Below are 18,704 nucleotides of genomic sequence, written 5' to 3' on the forward strand. Positions count from 1 at the left end.
TGCAGAGTTTCTCTCCAGAGACTGAAAAAAATCCAGGACAAGAGTCCAGTTTAGCACTGAAGGAGATGCAATCTCTTGTTTGAGATGGTGTCTGCCTTCCTTGCTGCTTAATAAGACTTCGAATAAGGGTCTCAACCCGAAACACCACCCATTCATTCTCTCCAGAGATGATGCCTGTCCTGCTAAGTTACTCCAGTTTTTTTTGTGCCTATCTTCGGCTTAAACCAGCATCTGCAGTTCCTGCCTACACATAACAGCAGTAGCTGCAGCTTTGAAGGACAGGAATTATCCCCGCTTTATTGATCAATAATTCATCTCTCAACTGATACCACCATATCACGTTGTCTGGTTGTGATCACATTGCTTGCCTGTCTAAATTAGCTCTGTAATGTGCCCCCTGGCTGTGAAGTGCTTTGGGATCGTACCGTGTAAAATGTACCGTGTAAATCCAGCTACAGTCCCCTCCAGTTCTGGCCTCTTGATCATTCCAAATCTAATTGTTTCATTATTGGCTTCCATCTATCTTCTTCCAAGGCACTAGGTTATGGCATTCCTCCTCTAGTCTCTCCTCCTTTCTTACTAATTAATTCCGGTCATCCAAACTTTAACAGAGCTCGTCACCTTATGTATCTGTAGGAACAAACTGCAGATGCTTGTTAATACCAAAGATAGGCACAAAGAGATAGAGAGCAGTCTTGAACTGCTACCTATCATTGGTGACCTTGGGACCATCTTTGATCGGATTTTACTGACTTTACCTTGCACTGAACCTTATTTCCTTGTGTATCTATACACTGTAATTGGCTCGATTGTAATCATGTATTGTCTTTCCATTGACTGGATAGCCGCAACTGTACTGTGGTACACGTGACAATAAATGAAACTAAAAGTTCTGGAGTAACTCAGTGGGTCAGGCAGTAGCTCCAAAAAGAAAGAATGGCTGATATTTCAGGTCAGAAGCCTTCTGCAGACTACAGTGCCCCCCATAATTGTTTTGGGGGCTAGTCCCCTTCAGTTTTCAATACAGCATATAAAAATCTTGTGCACAATCCGCAGGCATTGCCACTTTCATTTCACTGCACATCGTGTATGCGTATGTGACAAATAAACTTGACTTGACTTGACTTGAATCTTAAAAAAATCTTTAAAAATAATGTTTGGGACGAATACCTATCATTTATTTATTTGCCTCTGTACTCCACAATTTGAGATTTGTAATAGAAAAAATCACATGTGGTTAAAGTGCACATTGTCAGATTTTAATAAAGGCCATTTTTATACATTTTGGTTTCACCATGTAGAAATTACAGCAGTGTTTATACATAGTCCCCCCCCCCCCCCATTTCAGGGCACCATAATGTTTGGGACACAGCAATGTCATGTAAATGAAAGTAGTCATGTTTAGTATTTTGTTGCATATCCTTTGCATGCAATGACTGCTTGAAGTTTGTGATTCATGGACATCACCAATTGCTGGGTGTCTTCTCTGAGTGATAATGTGCCCGGCCTGTATTGCAGCCACCTTTAGCTTGCTTTGGGGGCTAGTCCCCTTCAGTTTTCTTTTCAGCATATAAAAGACATGCTCAATTGGGTTCAGATCGGGTGATTGACTCGGCCACTTAAAAATTGACCAATTTTTTAGCTTTGAAAAACTCCTTTGTTCCTTTGGCAGTATGTCTGGGATCATTGTCTTGCTGTAGAATGAACTGCCGGCCAATGGGTTTTGAGGCATTTGTTTGAACTTGAGCAGATAGGATGTGTCTATACACTTCAGAATTCATTATGCTACAACCATCATCAAAGAAGGTAAGTGAGCCAGTCCCTTCAGCAGCCATACATGCCCAGGCCATAACACCCCCTCCACTGTGTTTCACAGATGAGGTGGTATGCTTTGGATCTTGGGCAGTTCCTGCTCTCCCCTTTACTTTGCTCTTGCCATCACTTTGATATAAGTTAATCTTCGTCTCATCTGTCCACAAGACTTTTTTCCAGAACTGTGGTTGCTCTTAAGTACTTCTTGGCAAACTGTAACCTGGCCATCCTATTTTTGCGGCTATTTTTGCATCTTGCAGTGTATTTCTCTGTATTTCTGTTCATGAGGTCTTCTGCGGACAGTGGTCATTGACAAATCCACACCTGACTCCTGAAAAATGTTTCTGATCTGTCGGACAGGTGTTTGGGTATTTTTCGTTATTATAGAGAATTCTTCTGTCATCAGCTGTGGAGGTCTTCCTTGGCCTGCCAGTCCCTTTGCGATTAGTAGGCTCACGGGTGCTCTTTCTTCTTAATGATGTTCCAAACAGTTGATTTTGGTAAGCCTAGGTTTTGGCTGATGTCTCTAACAGTTTTATTCTTGTTTCTCAGTCTCAAAATGGCTTCTTTCACTTTCATTGGCACAACTTTGGTCCTCATGTTGATAAACAGCAATAAAAGTTTCCAGGGGTGATGGAAAGACTGGAGGAAAGACTGGGTGCTGAGAGCTCTCTTTCCCTGCATGAAGAAGGCAATTAAACACACCTGAGCAGTTACAAACGCCTGTGAAGCCATGTGTCCCAAGTTATGGTGCCCTGAAATGGGGGACTATGTATAAACACTGCTGCCATTTCTATATGGTGAAACCAAAATGTGTAAAAATGGCCTTTAATAAAATCTGACAATGTGCACTTTAACCACATGTGATTTTTTTTCTATTACAAATCTCAAATTCTGGAGAACAGAGGCAAATAAATAAATGATGGGTCTTTGTCCCAAGTATGTTCTGCAAACAAGCTTTGTTAAAGGCTGCAACATACATAACAGGTTTTTGTTGCCCTGAGTGCATGTCGTCAGCTCAGTTGCATAGTCTGGTGCAGGTGGTGGAGCCGCTGCCTCACAGCACTAAAGACCATCCTGACCTCGGGTGCTGTGTATGTGGACTTTGCACAATCAACCGGTGACCATGTGGGTTTCTGTCGGGTGCTCCAGTTTCCTCCCACATCCCAAAGACGTGCGGGTTTGCAGGTTAATCGGCCTCTGTCAATTGCTCACAGTGTGTAAGGAGTGGATGAGAATGTGGGATAACATGGAGCTAGTGTGAACGGGTGATCACTGGTTGGCACAGACTCGTTGGGCTGAAGGGCCTGTTTCCATGCTGTATCTCTAAACTAAACATCAAATTCTGGGCACTGCAAATGCAAACTAGTTTCTCGGCTAGTAATATATTTTTGGTGCTAAAGTCAGTGAAATGTTGCAGGGAGATGGTTTGTTCTGTTTGTGCGATTACTTTGTGCTATACATTGGCAGCATATTTTGTTTGGCCTGGCCACTTTCGGGAATATCCTGACTATTCTGCTTTCGTGAAAGGTCAGCACATTATGAACAATAACAAGTTGCAGGATGATGGACGATGTGGTCTTGGACGAATAGCTTTTATCTTTAGTATTTAGTGAAAGTGCTAGCATTAATGGTTCATTAAAAAATGCTAATCCATGTTTGACTTACGTGTTAAATTTGTCAATTATGTTTGAAGTACCTGCCCAGTCTGATTCTTCTCTACATTAGGTGGCGATTTGTGGCAGTGGTCCTTGCTTTTCATGCCTATATGTCATTCCTGTCCATGTATTTAAGCAGTTGATGCCAGCAGAGCTTTTAAACTTCTGGATAGGGGCTTTTTTCCCCAAGAAGCCTTTTTCGATATGGTAGTTTAGTTCTCCCTATCCCCCTCCCCCTTCCCCTCCCCCAAAGCAATTAACCTACAAACCCGCATGTCTTTGGAGTGTGGGAGGAAATCAAAGCGCCCAGAGAAAACCCACAGTCACAGGGAGAAGGTACGGACAGCACCCATAGTCAGGATTGAACCCTGGCCTCTTGCGTTGTGAGGCAACAACTCTACCACTGTGCCACCATGCCACCCTTCTGCTGTGATGACCTTTGTGTTGAGATTCACTACTTCACAGACAATTCATGATACTTATCATACTCATTGTAGCAATCTTGACGAACTGTTGTGGAAGGAAAGTTTAGATCTCTGTTTCTTGATTCATGCCAGATTTGAAAAATAATGCAATACAAAGGCTTTATTGTGCGAACGCTCCAATAATTGGCACTTTGTACTGTGAGCCAATTTATTCTAGATATGCAAAAGCCATTGTTGTCTGTGGCCAGTGGAAGTATGTTACAACTAACTATTCGTGGAATTATTCTGTATTTATTCTTAATAAAACCCGTTGGTCCCTTTCCCGTGGCTTCAATAAGTGAAGTTACGATGTACGAGTTTAGTTTAATGTCATGTGCACTGAGCTACAGTGGAAAAAGCTTGTTTAGTTTAGTGATACAGCCTGGTATTTATACAGTGGAAACAGGCCCACCGAGTCCGCGCTGACCAGCGGTCCCCGCACATTAACTATCCTACACACACACACACACACACACACACTCGGGACAATTTACATTTATACCAAGCCAATTAACCTACAAACCTGTACGTCTTTGGAGTGTGGGAAGGAAACTGAAGATTTCAGAGAAAACCCACTCTGTCACGGGGAGAACGCGCAAACTCCATACAGACAGCACCCGTGGTCAGGATCCAACCCGGGTCTCCGGCGCTGTAAGGTAGAAGCTCTACCGCTGTGCCACCATGCACCCCCTTTTTCATTGCGTACTAACCAGTCAGCGGAAAGACAATACATGATTACAATCGAGCCATCCACTGTTGTCAGATACGTGATAAGGGGAATAAGTGAATAACGTTTAGTGCAAGTGAATAACGTTTAGTGCAAGTGAATAATGTTTAGTGCAAAGTTCATTGGGTACAACTGAATGTATCTCAATGAAACCCAAATGTTAAGAGATCTAAACGTGACCTCTGGCCACATGATGGTGTGTCTGACTGTGGATTTAGACTGTCTTGATGATTATAATTTTGTGAAGACATTATTAATCCTGGTTAATTTTATTTGTAGGTTGGGTGAAGTTTATCGACTACGAGTATTCCAGCTATAATTACCAGGCCTTTGATATTGGAAACCACTTCAATGAATTTGCAGGTGAGTGTTTTCAAAACTAAAGTCCCTCTCTCTCGCCCGTCCTCTCGCAAGCCAAACCATGTAGGGGTGATGTTTTGAAGTCTGAAGAAGTTGTCTCGAGCCGAAACGTCGCCCATTCATTCTATCCAGCGATGTTGTCTGCCCCGCTGAGTTACTCCAGTATTCTGTGCCCAGCTTTCACGCTGGGTTAATGTTGGGAAACAGTGTTTAATGCACAGGGTAGTGGCAATCGGCAAAACACTTCCCCACCACCTCCTACTAGCCACCACCGCACTCAAAATAGAAAGTTTATTTATTCTGCGGTGGATGTAATTCGAAAATGTCCCAATCTGGATTGACTTGATAGGCAGAGGTGCCAAAGGCCATAGCTCCAAAGTGTGGAGATGGCGTTGCTATCTGATCGGGAGCTGAATGGTCCACATCGTGGGTGCAACATTCTTCATGATGCTTCGGCTTTTTGCATGCTGTAAGAAGCTATTCAGTTGCATTTATTGCCCATGGCTGCACGGTGGCGTAGCGGTAGAGCTCCTGCCTTCTCCCCATAACCCCTGACACCCGTACTAAGGGCGGCACGGTGGCGCAGCAGTGGAGTTGCTGCCTCACAGCGCCAGAGACAAGGGTTCGATCCTAACTATAGGTGCTGTCTGAATGGAATTTGTACCTTCTCCCCGTGACCTGCGTGGGTTCTCGAAGAACCGATATCTTCGGTCTCCTCCCACATTCCAAAGACGTACAGGTTTGTAGGCTAATTGACTTGGTATAAATGTAAAATTGTCCCTAGTGTGTGTAGGGTAGTGTTAATGTGCGGGGATCGCTGGTCGGCACGGACTTGGTGTTTCTGCCCTGTTTCTCTAAACTAAACAAAGTAGCCACTTATTCCAACTGGTCCATGTCCACATTCCAAATAAGCCCCTTCTTCATTTTTCCCCATATTATGCCTATTTCCATGATTTATTTCATTCGTTACCAAGCAGGAGGAAGAATGTTTGTGGGATTGAGATTGGACGCGAGTGCTGTTCATCCTTTCCAAAGATCTATTTTATCTTCCAAAACCACCGCTGGTAGTCTCGAGCTTTGAATTCTCGCTGCTCTTTAGGCAAAATGGGTTCTGCTTTGTGCCCTATTAATCTGTTGGTAACTACTGTACACTTATCGCCTCTGGTCACGCCAGAAATCTAAACAGCCCTGTCATAATCATAAGAACATTATCCTTCTATCAATACGCAAAGTGCTGTAATAACTCAGTAGGTCAGGCAGCATCTGTGGAGGGAGTGGATAGGTGACATTTTGGGTTGGGCCCTTTTTCAAACTCATTCTATTTATAAATTTGCCATTATTCTCAAAGTAATCATTGCTGCTCATTTTCGCAATGTGACCTCTGTTCCTTATGTGTTGGCCGTGGTTCAGTTGTACTGAGTCAAGAAGGCATTCGGATTCCATTCTAGTGACTCAAGCACAATAAACTCGACTTCAATGCAGGGGAGTGTCTTACTTGGCAGAAATCATCTGTTGGATGGGACATGAAGTGAGGTTTTTCATTAAGGCGGTTCAGCTGGTAGACCTGCTGCCTCCCAGCGAGAGACCCAGGATCAATCCTGACCTTGGGTGCTGTTTGTGTAGAGTTTGCATGTTCTCCCTGTGACCGGGTGCTCTGATTTCTTCTCACATTCCAAAGACGTGGGGATTTGTAGGTTAATTGGCGTCAGTAAATTGCCCCCAATGTGTATAGTATGGATGAGAAACTGGGATAACAGAAGAATTCATGTGAGCGGGTCATTTATGTTCTGAAAATAGACACAGATTGCTGGAGTTACACAGCAGGACAGGCAGCATCTCTGGAGAGAAGGAATAAGTGAAACGTTTCGGGTTGAGACCCTTGTTCTACATGGAAGGGTTGGGTTAAAGGCCCTGTCTCCATGCTATATCTCCAAAACTAAGACTCACCTGGGTGATTGTAAAAGGTCATGAGGAATGACTTCAAACAAACAAATTGGCTCTCATTTCTTCCATTATTGGCGGTAACTGACTATACTTCAAAACTTGTTTACTTGGGAATAGAATGCTTTGGAAATTTCAAAAGGGACACTTGTCGCAAAATAAAATTCAGGTTATTTTAATAGCCTTTTCATCGAGTTACACATATTTCCCCCCCCATCTGTCAAGAGCGTGTACTTGGGATTTGTGTTTCAATTATTTCACATGTCTAGAACGAGATTTGGCAAGGTAATTCTGGCATGGATTGGTGTATTTCTGGTACGCGTGTAGAATTTTGTAATTGTAACACTGCCTCTTTCTCTGCCAGGGGTGAATGAGGTAGACTACTCTTTGTACCCAGACCAATCCTTGCAGATGGAGTGGCTGAGAACCTACTTGGAAGCATGTAAGCAATTTAGCAGCAAGGGAGGCGAGGTAACGGACAATGAAGTGCACACCCTGTATGTCCAAGTCAACAAGTTCTCCTTGGTAAGTACATGGTGTCAACCTAACCAGGAACATTTGAGTCCCAACACTCCTGTCAGCCATTCCCTCCACACCCCCACCCCCAACCATACAGTGTGGAAGCAGGTCCTTCGGCCCAACCTGCCCACACCAGCCAACATGTCCCAGCTACATTAGTCCCACCTGGCTGCGTTTGGCCCATATCCCTCTAAACCTGTCCTGTCCAAGTACCTGTCCAAATGTTTCTTAAACATTGTGATAGTAGCTGCCTCAACGACCTTCTCTGGCAGCTTGTTCCATACACCCACCACCCTGTGCATCATTAAAAAAAAACTCCTCAGGTTCCTGTTAAATCTTTTCCCTCCTCGCCTTAAATCAATGTCCTCAGGTTCTCGATTCCCTTACTCTGGGCAAGACGCTCTGCATCTACCCGATCTATTCCTCTCATGATTTTGTACACCTCTATAAGATCACCCCTCATCCTCCTGCGCTCCAAGGAATCGAGTCCTAGCCAGCTCAACCTGCTCCTATAGCTCAGGCCCTCGGGTCCTGACGACATCCTGGTCATGTATCGTCTTGACAACATATCTCCTATGACATTGCGCCCAGAACTGAACACAATGCTCTAAATGTGGCCTCCACAACATTCCAGAGTGCTGCACCTCTGGAGATTCTTGTTTAATGCCACGTGTACTACGATTCTAATGCAGCACACAATGCAAATTTTAAATGCTCAGTTTGGCATTTAAAATGGAATGAAACGTTGAATTGGAAGATTTGTAGTTGAAGGCATCTTTACTACCACGGACGCACCGTTCCTGTAGCCCGTGTAGTCTATTCATAGTTTTCATTCTTACAACACTCCTTGTATCTCCAAGGTTTGATATTTTTCCTTGAGCAAACCGAGCGACATACCACTAATAAAGGCACATCAACAAGGTTTATACAATGACTGGGTGTGGACCACAGTCAAATCAGTCCTGTCTCACAAAGCTAGAGCGGTTTGTTTGATGTAGAAGGTTGTGTGGACTCTGGTGTGCCCTATTTATTGTTCACTAAGATGGCGACTGATGTTTTAAGTCATAAGGAATAGGATTAAAAATTGGCCATTCGGACCATCAAGTCTACTCCGCCATTCAATCACGGCTGATCTATCTATCCCGCCTTCTCCCCATAACCTCTTGACACCCGTACTAATCAAGAATCTATCTATCTCTGCCTTAAAAATATCCACTGACTTGGCCTCTACAGCCTTCTGTGGCAAAGTATTCCACAGATTCGCCACCATTTGGTGGTCTTGTTTTTAAATTAGGGTGGTGTAGCTGGTGGAGCTGCTGCTTCACAATTCCAGAGACTCTGGATCGATCCTGACCTTGGGTGCTGTCGTGTGCAGTTTGTACGTTCTCCCTGGGTTTTCTCCAGGTGGTCCAGTTTCCTCCCACATTCCACAGCCGTGTGGGTTCGTACGTTAATTGGTCTCTGAAAGTTGCCTCTAACGTGTAGGGTGGACGTGTAGGGTGGATGAGAAATAATAATAATAATATATTCCTTTATTCGTCCCACTCCGGGGAAATTTACAGTGTTTCAGCTGCAAAGTGGATAGCAAGAGATCATTCATTATAAATAAAAGTAAAGACAAGGACAAATTGTCATCAGTTTTCTGTGTATTCTTAACTGTTACTGTTGACTGGTCTGCTGGGAGCAGTGCTGGTTGTGCAGTCTCACAGTAGCGGGAAGGAAGGACCTCCTATATCTCTCCTTCACGCACTTGGAGTGATGGAGTCTGTCACTGAAGGAGCTACTCAGTGCAGTGACAGTGTTCTGCATCGGGTGGGAGTCGTCCAGCAGCGATGTTAACTTTGCCATCATCCTCCTCTCTCCCACCACCTGCACTGAGTCGAGGGGGCAACCCAGGACAGAGCTAACCTTCCTGACCAGCTTGTCGAGTCTCTTCCCTTCCGCCGCTGAGATGCTGCTGCTCCAGCAGACCACTCCGTAGAAGATAGCTGAAGCAACCACCGTGTTGCAGAAGGTCCTTAGGAGTGCCCCCTGCACTCCAAAGAACCTGAGTCTCCTTAGCAGATAAAGTCTGCTCTGGCCCTTTCTGTATAGCGCATCGGTGTTTTCGGTCCAGTCCAATTTATTATTGAGGTAGACACCCAGGTACTTATAAGAATCCACCCTCTCGATGTCCATTCTCTGGATGGTCATCGGTGTCGGGGGGACCTGGCTGCGCTTGCGGAAATCTACCACCATCTCCCGGGTTTTCCCCGTGTTGATCCGGAGGCGGTTCCACTGGCACCAGTCCACAAACTCCTTGATCAGTTCTCTGTACACCCTGTCATTGTCGCCTGTGATGAGGCTGACGATGGCAGAGTCGTCAGCGAACTTCTGTAGATAGGAGTTTGCAGAGCTGTGCCTGAAGTCCGCAGTGTACAGGGTGAACAAGAATGGAGCTAGCACTGTTCCCTGCGGAACCCCAGTGCTGCAGACCACCCTGACCGAGACCAGGTCCTTTGTCCTCACATACTGTGGTCAGTTGGTGAGGTAGTCCAGAATCCAGGATGTGAGGTGGTGATCCACTCCTGTGCGCTCCAGCTTACCCCCCAGAAGCCCCGGCTGGATGGTGTTGAATGCACTGGAGAAATCAAAAACGTTACCAATCCAATTAAATAGATTACAAATAAAAAAAGAACTGTTCCACTACATAACTTGCATATCTTGACTCGCTCACCCACAACTGTGAGATAACATAGAAAGTGGGATAACATAGAACTAGTGTGCATTGGTGATCGATGATTGGCGTGGACTCAGTGTGCCTGTTTCCGCGCTGTATCTCTAAACACTGAGCCCCACTATGTGCCTGAGTCTTGAACAAAAGGTCTCGTTTGCCTCCTTTTCCTCCCCACCCTCACACCATAAACACAGGCACACACATTTGCATTTCTTCCAAAAGTTATATATAGATCACCTTTGTGCCTAGTATGACGATCTGTTGTGGGTGAGCGAGTCAAGATATGCAAGTTATGTCGTGGAGCAGTTCTTTTTTAATTTGTAATCTATTTAATTGGATTGGTAACTTATCGTGCTATGGTAAAGGAAGTATAGACTGAAGTGCAGACCTGGCCAAAGTTCAGAACAATCTCTTGTGTTGGCACAAAATTTAGATCATAAGTAATAACGTATCCTGGCATACAGTACCGTTAGTCATAGAGGCCTTCAGTGAGGAAACATACCCTTTGGCCCAACTTGCCCGCTCTGATCAACATGCCCCATCTACACTAGTCCCACCCTGCCTGCGTTTGGCTCATATCCCTCTAAACCTATCCTACTCGTGTACCTATTTAAATGTTACTTAAATGTTGCAATAGTACCTGCCTCAACTACCTCCTCTGGCAGCTTGTGCCATACACCCACCACCCTTTGTGTAAAAAAAATAAAATAATAATTTAAGTCAACCCTTATGTTCCTATTAAATTTTCCCCCTCTCACCTTAAACCCATGTCCTCTGGTTCTCGATTTCCCCTACTCTGGGCAAAAGACTGTATGCTCACCCGATCTATTCCTCTCATGATTTTCTCATACCTCCATGAGATCACCCCTCCTGTGCTCCAAGGAATGAAGTCCGAGTCTCCTCAACCTCTCCCTATAGCTTAGGCCCTCTAGTCCTGGCAACATCCGCCTAAATCTTCTCTGCACCTTTTCCAACTTGACAATCTTTCCTGTAACATGGTGCCTAAAATTGAACACAATACTCTAAATGTGGCCTCACCACTGCAGAATGACCTCCCAATCTCCACACTCAATACTCTTGTTTGTTTTATTGAACTAAATATGCAACTATTAAATCTTGAGCTGGTAGGTTTTGAGATGCTGGGCACGTTCTGACCTTGGGTATTATTCCATACCACTGGAAACAAGAAGGGATTGACAAGAAGTGGCAAGCAGAACTCCAAGAACTGAGATTAGAAAAGAGAGACGCAAACCGCTGGAGCTACCCAGCGGGTCAGGCAGCATCTCTGGAGGAGAGGAATCGGTGAAGTTTCATGTTGTGATCCTTGCTTCCCAACTGAGTTTAGAGCTGCGCGTTCTAATTAGGGTGGCATGATGGCGTAACGGTAGAGTTGCTGCCTTATAGCGCTTGCAGTACCAGTGACCCGGGTTCAATCCCGACTATGGGTGCTTTTTGTACGTTCTCCCCGTGAAAGCGTGGGCTTTCTCCGAGATCTTCGGTTTCCTACCACACTCCAAAGATGAACAGGTTTGTGGGCTAATTGGCATGGTATAAGTGTAAATTGTCCCTATTGTGTGTAGGATAGTGTAGGTGTGCAGGGATCGCTGGTCGGTGCAGACTCGGTGGGCCAAAGGGCCTGTTTCCGCGCTGTACCTCCAAACTAAACTAAAACTAAAAAGTTAGGTGGCATTTGAGACGGGCAGTTTAATAAATGCATCAAGAACAGAATTACATGCTGTTGGATTATGCGCACACACGGGTTATATGGAAGCATGCAATCTTTTTACAAAAATAACACTGCCATTTAATAACATTGCACGAGATCCTCTCATCTCCTATACCTTTTATATGTGCAGGCCCTGCCTCCCGACTACTCCACATCCCATGATTTGTTTAAGTCAAAAGCTAACCTAAATTTGGAACAATTCAACAAGTGAGCATTTACATCCCACACAACACACAGAATGTCACTGCATCTAACAAATGTGACACATGGCAAATGTCTTCCCAGCTGTTATCAGGCAATGGAATCCATCCTCACCCCAACTAGACAGCTACCATCTACCACATTGGAGTTGCTCGGACTATCTTTAATCAGACTTTAGTGAACTTTATCTTGCTCTAGTGAACTCTAGAACTCTAGTGAATGTTCCCTTTATCGTGTGTCTGGACACTGACTACGGGATGCTGTCGGTACGGAGTTTGTACGTTCTCCCTGTGACAGCGTGTTTTTTCTCCAGGTGCTCCGGTTTCCTCCCACATCCCAAAGACGTACAGGTTTGCAGGACAATTGGCTTTGGTAAAGTTGTAAATTGTCCCTAGTGTGTATGATAGTGCTAATGTGCAGGGTGATCACTGGGCTGGCACAGACTCGCTGGGCCGAAGGGTCTGTTTCCACGCTGTATCTCTAAACTCTAACCCTCCAGTCCACCATGCACAGATCAGATAATCCCTGTGTGGCTAAACCACAGTTACACCAACATTTTAAACAATTTGGAAGTCTTGCTTTTATCTTTAGGAGTTCGTTTAATTACCTCCTGACATTATGTGTCTGGGGTTGCCTATTTAAATTTGATTTATGGGTTTATGAATGATAGAATCCAGATACCTACCCATGTTGACTGGAAATACCAACAAATGTACCAGAATTAATTCAAGATCATTTCACGAGCACATTTAACACAGTCATGCCCAATCACACTTTTCTCTGTGACCCCCCAGGCCACTGTGAAAGAAACACAAGACTGTGCTAGTAATAACTTAGATACATAATTGAAAATTAACTTAAAATAGACCTTTTTGAAATTTTTGCTTTCAGGCATCTCATTTCTTCTGGGGGTTCTGGGCACTGATTCAAGCCAAGTATTCCACAATAGACTTCGATTTCTTAGGGTAAGTATCTAGGGGCTCACACCATCCATACCCTGCTCAACTCTCATCATGAGCCAGTATTCCCCACCCCATTGTTAGATTCCATTCCACACACCTTTTTTTAAAAAAAATCTCTGAGCGAACAAAAATTCCAATCATCCACCAGCAGCTAGAAATTTGTCCCCAACTATAATTACAGAACTATTCAAGCCAGAAGCAACATCGCATAATCACTTGCAAAACACAAGGTGCAGGAGAAACTCAGTGGGTCAGGCAGCTTCTGCGGAGGCAATGGAAAACAATGTTTTGGGTTGAGACCCTTCTTTGCCCTCTGTCCAACATATCTGCTCCGCAGACACTGCCTGAGCCGCTGAGTTCCTCCAGTGCTTTGTGTTTTTTCAAGATTCCAGCATCTGCGGTTCCTTGCGTCTCTGTGCATAATCACTAATCTCATTCTCGGGCAAAGTGGATACTTTTTCATTGACCTGGAGTTCCATAAACCACCTGAACCCTCTCCACCCTTGACTGGTGATACCTGCCACCGTCGATGTTCTTTCCCCCCCCCCTCAATGACCATCCTGTTTTGTCTTGCAGGTATAGTGTACTGCGGTTCAGCCAGTACTTCAAGATGAAGCCTCGCGTCACCGCTCTCCAAAGCCCGGCATGATGCGGGCCGAACAGCATTCCATCACCGTGGTACACAATGGGCCCCTGGCGGTCCGATCAGTAAACAAACTCCCTTCCTCTGCGGCAACTCGTTGAGCCTAATCCCTGTGGTTTGAGAAGCAAACAAGGCCCCTTCCCCCCCTCCCCCCAAATTATTGACCTCTTGCTTGCTTGTGGTACGGCTCTGGAGACACCGTGCCCAGAGCATTGGCTTCATCTTTTCCTTTTAGTTTGAATCCTGTTTTGTGCCAGGAGTCATAGACACAAAAAGTGTTTCTTTCCCTTCCCTCCCCCCCTCCCTTTGTTTCCCCCATCGCATTCCTTGTCATCGCCCTGTGAAACGCAGGAATTGAATGGCATTCCAGATCTAGCTTGCACTCAATGGGGAACAAGCTGAGGAGCAAACCAAAACTGTCTGTGGGAGGGAGGGAGGGAGGGCGGAGAAGCAATAGGTTGTTTGTTGGAACGTTTACTGACTATTTAGAGGGAGATGTGGTTATTGAGCTCGCGCTACCCAGATTGCAAGGCTGCTCAGTCTGAAGTCAGACCCAGCCTGAAGAAGGGTCCTAATCCAAACATCAGCATCTGCAAGGCTGGTAATCATCTTTGAACTTAGTCTGAAGTTGTCACTGAGCAGTGCAGGATGTTCCTAACAGTGGGCATGCGTGCGGCTTCAGTGAATGCATGTGGTGGTTTGATGAATAAACTCAACGTGTGAGCACAAGCAGGAGTGGGACTTGAACCGGGGACAGTGCGAGAGCCATCCCATGCCTCAGGACATGCTCCTCCTCTACTGGCACTGGGAGGGGGCATTAAGACTGACTCCTGATCCAGAGATGCAGAGCACATAGGCAGGGTATCCATGGATACAGAGGCAGTGGTGGCTACAAGGCCTGGCCCTGTTGAGTGGCAACTTGTTAGCTGCCAGGGTTGCATGCCTGCAGCTAAAAGTGGGGACACGCCTGGAATCCTTTGCTCCCTCAGACGTCAACCCTTTAGACCGCTGGCCCGCACAAAAGCTTTGGCTCATGGCCGAGAATTTGGGGGAGGGGGGGGCAATTGACCAGTTAAGCAGCCAACATGCATATCTTTACAAAGTGGGAGGGAACTGATTACCCATGTAGATCGTGCAAACTCCGTGCAGGCAGCAGCCAAGGTCGGGAATGAAGCTGGGGCGTCTGGCGTTGTGAGGCAGCCACTCGACCAGTGCTGCTCTAAAACAGTTGCTCACCGACTGGCTGACTATATCCAGCATGTACTGTCATGAGATCACAAGTGATAGGAGCGGAATTAGGCCATTCGGCCCATTCGGTCTACTCCGCCGTTCAATCGTGGCTGATCTCCCTCCTAACCCCATTCTCCTTCCTTCTCCCCACAATCCCTGACAACTACTTCAGCGGCGATGGGTTGTAGAACCGTGCTGGTTGCCCTCGGCCTCCTGCAGGTCCCACCACCCCTCCCTCGTTGACAGGTTGGGAATAGATCCCTTCAAGATGCCCACCCTTCATGCCTCCAGAGCCTGCAACCTTCTAACTGCTCAGTCTCTCGCTCTCCACTGGGAGCAGTGGTAGAGTTGCTGCCTTAGTGCCAGAAACCCTGACTACGGGTGCTGCCTGTACGTTCTCCCTGTGACTGTATAGGTTTTCTCCGGGTGCTCCGTTCCTCCCACACTCCAAAGACTTGCACGTTTATAGCTTAATTGGCTTCGGTGAAAATTGTAAATTGTCCCTCGTGTGTGGGATTCCGCGCTGTGCCTCTAAACTAATGCCTGTCTGACTTTGCCCTGCATCTCTCATCGGTCTGAGACTTCCCTTTTGTAGTGGTATTAAAATGGCAGCATCTTTTAGTCTAGCTGCAGTCCCTGGCCAGATCCCGCCACTCTGACCACATGAAAGGCCTGACTCGCCTCCAGTTGGATAGACAAGCCCTCCCTGGCCATGCTGGGGTCATCATTGGACAGTGGGAAGGAGTACGTTCTCAACTTCAGAGCATGCCTAGGCTTGGCCATTACCAAAGGAGTGGCATTTGAACAACGTTTCGGCAAGCTTCTCAACCCCTCCCCTGTTCCATTTTGAACTTTGTGTGATGTTTACCGGACCCTGACCAGTGATTGATAGCTTGTGTGATCTGCCTTAACGGCAGGATTCAAGAGACTTCCCACATGACTGCATGAGGTCTCACCTACTGATCCAATCTCTCAACTCCCAATTCATGTCTCTCTCTCTCTCCTTCAAAGGCGGCTTTGTAACATCTGCAGTAGGGCTTGCATGCGCTGGGCCGGGCATGCATGCTGGGCTGTGCATGCATTCGTTAGGGCAGTGCATGCGCTGGGCAGGGCGGTCCATGCGCTGGGCAGGGCATGCGCTGGACAGTGCGGTCCATGCGCTGGGCAGGGTATGCATTTGTTAGGGCAGTGCATGCGCTGGACAGTGCGGTCCATGCATGCGCTGGGCAGGGCGGTCCATGCGCTGGGCAGTGCATGCAACAGCCCGGTTCCATCATCATTAACCAGCCTTGTAGTTTTGCAGTGACGTTGCAGTTGGTTTCTAATGGAGATCTTCACTGCTCTGGTTGTAAATAGTGATGAACAAAACTGGTCCCACTTTTTATAAAATGGGAAATCCCTTTTTCTCTCTGAAGCTGTGGTGTCGTTGTGGGAATTGTTATCATCCTGACGGAATACCAGAGATTGTTCAGCAAACCAGCCACCTCCCAGTGCCCTTGAGTTTTCCTCTGTGGTTCTCTTCTCCTTTCCAAGCACAGTGGAGGGGAGTGGGAAGGAACTGCAGATGCTGGTTTGAACCCAAGATGGATGCCAAATCTGGAGTAACTCAGCGGGTCGGGCAGCATCTCTGGAGAAAAGGAAGAGGCGAAGGATATGTTTTGGGTCGAGAGTCCCGAAGAAAGGTCTCGACCCGAAGTGTCACCTGTTCCTTTTCTCCGGAGATGCTGCCTGACCCGCTGAGTTACTCCAGTCTTTTAGTGTCTTTGGTGAGCGCAAAATGAGGTCCAGAGGAGGGAACTGTGAATGGCTCTGTCTACATTTCAGCCACTGGAATGTTAACCATTTCAAATCTTCCCTCTTCCTACCCTTCCCCTCTCCCAGATCCCCCTGCCTCTGATACCAGTCTTAACATCTCAACTCCTGTCATCTCATCTGTGTCCAACCCCCTGTCCCAAGTGTGGAGATGTATTTCGAACTGATTACTGGAATGCAGATCTTCTGTTGCATATTGTAATTACGATGCTGCAATTTTTTTTCTTGATGCTTGTTTATAAACCAGTGAACGATGCTATTTATCTGTGTGTATACTTTGTCCAGTTTTAGACTGAGCAGAGATTTTTTTTTTTCCTTCCCTTTTTTTTAGTATCTGATTAATGACGGGGGCACTTAACCTGAGAAGCACTGACTCCAAGATTCTCTTAAAACAGTTCGATTTAACGCACAGTCCCGCAGACACTAGTTGGCGACCGAGCTGTCCCTTCGTTCAGCATGCCTGTGATAACAAGTCGCTGCTTTCCTCAAAGCAATTTGATTCCAGAGTAAATAGGGAAGAAACGGACCTGTCACAGAGAGAACGTGAAAACCATCATCTGTGTTCTGTTTTGCCTTGGTTCATAAACCTTACGGTGGTTAATCAAAATCGCAAAATGTTTTCGGGACTTGACTTGAGAACGCTTAGTCGCAGTAGAGTTGGCTCGTGAATTCTAACCCTCCCGTGTGATCAAACTCATTTCATTAATCTCCCTCGCAAGTGGCACCTGTGTCAGTTTGCATTTTTTGTTGGATTAAATCTTTGCTCTGGGCTGCACGTAACGATCTATGTTGCCACACGAGGGGGGGAACAGTCTGCTATCTCGGGTAAAAGTGGTGGCAAAGGAGTTCTGGGACTGGATAAAATTGTCTACCTCCTGTGAACGTGTAAACATTTTGAGGGTACTGCTAAATAACCTTGTAAATAAAGTCATCTCTGGAAGATTTCTTTTTGTGCACTTGGCATGTTGTATTTTTTTTTAACTGGATTTAATTTGGCGAGCGTCTCAGAGAACCAACCTGCAAACAAACCCGCGGCAAAAATCTAACAGCACAATAAGCCATTGTTTCGTTTAGTTAAGAGACACAGCAGGGAAACAAGCACTTGGGCCTACTGAGTCCCAGCCAACCTGCGACCCCCTCACACTAACACTCTCCCTGCACTCTGAGTGAAAGACAATGTGCATTTACCCGATCTTGGCCTGGGTTTGTATACCTGGCTTCGGTGTAAATCGTCCCTAGGACAGTGTTAATGTGCGGGGATCGCTGGTCGGCACGGACTCGGTGGGCCGAAGGGCCTGTTTCCGCGCCGTATCTTTAAGCTAAACTTATTGAGTTGGACCCCAAGATCCCTCTGTACATTAATGCTGTTAAGGGGTCATGCAACAACATAACAGGTCTACAAAACACGTGTAGGAAAGAACTGCAGATGCTGGTTGAAATCGAAGTTAGGCACAAAGCTGGAGTTACTCAGCGGTGCACGTCTCTCCAGAGATGCTGCCTGTCCCTCTGAGTTACTCCAGCATATTGTGTCTATCTTGGGTCTATAAACACGGTATATAATAACAAGGAAATGCAGATTCCGGTGAAGGCGCTGTGCACACGACCAACAACAGACAGTCGCTTGTCTTTTTCTTTTTGTTTTCAATGTTACTTTCAAGTTTCTGTACACCTGTGTGGTACCAGTGTTGTGACTGTTGGCAGACCAATTTCCCTCTGGGGATGAATAAAGTTCTATCGTATCGTTATCATATATGCCAAAGAAAGACACAAAGTCCTGGAGTATCTCAACGTTTATTATAAAATTAAAAAAGATGTAGATGGTAGCACAGGACTGAGATGTAGAACGAGGGGCACTGTAGCGTTCAGTCACACGTCCACGAATTAAATGGTAGGATTGTTCTTTTCAAAGCAAAAAGACAATTTTCGGACATTC

The 18,704-nt window shown here is 45.9% G+C and overlaps 1 protein-coding gene across 4 annotated transcripts in view; it reads left to right on the forward strand.

The window, feature by feature from the left end:
- LOC144605575 (ethanolamine kinase 1-like) overlaps positions 1-17,715 on the forward strand; it is a 63,228-nt gene extending 45,513 nt beyond the window's left edge. The window contains exons 5-9 of one of the 4 annotated variants that reach the window (XR_013548865.1): positions 4,941-5,024; positions 7,327-7,487; positions 13,016-13,089; positions 13,663-13,794; positions 17,103-17,715. Coding sequence is in view for 3 of the 4 variants with exons in the window: in XM_078420990.1 (XP_078277116.1) it covers positions 4,941-5,024; positions 7,327-7,487; positions 13,016-13,089; positions 13,663-13,735 (392 nt within the window). In the remaining variant the exon portion in view is untranslated. Of the gene's footprint in view, positions 1-4,940; positions 5,025-7,326; positions 7,488-13,015; positions 13,090-13,662 lie in introns of all 4 variants that reach the window. The other 3 variants (XM_078420990.1, XM_078420989.1, XM_078420992.1) reach the window with 3 other exon arrangements.
- The last annotated feature ends 989 nt before the right edge of the window (positions 17,716-18,704 follow it).

This window comes from Rhinoraja longicauda, chromosome 24 (genome assembly GCF_053455715.1).
Source record: "Rhinoraja longicauda isolate Sanriku21f chromosome 24, sRhiLon1.1, whole genome shotgun sequence".
In the NCBI taxonomy this organism is placed as follows: Eukaryota; Metazoa; Chordata; class Chondrichthyes; order Rajiformes; family Arhynchobatidae; genus Rhinoraja; species Rhinoraja longicauda.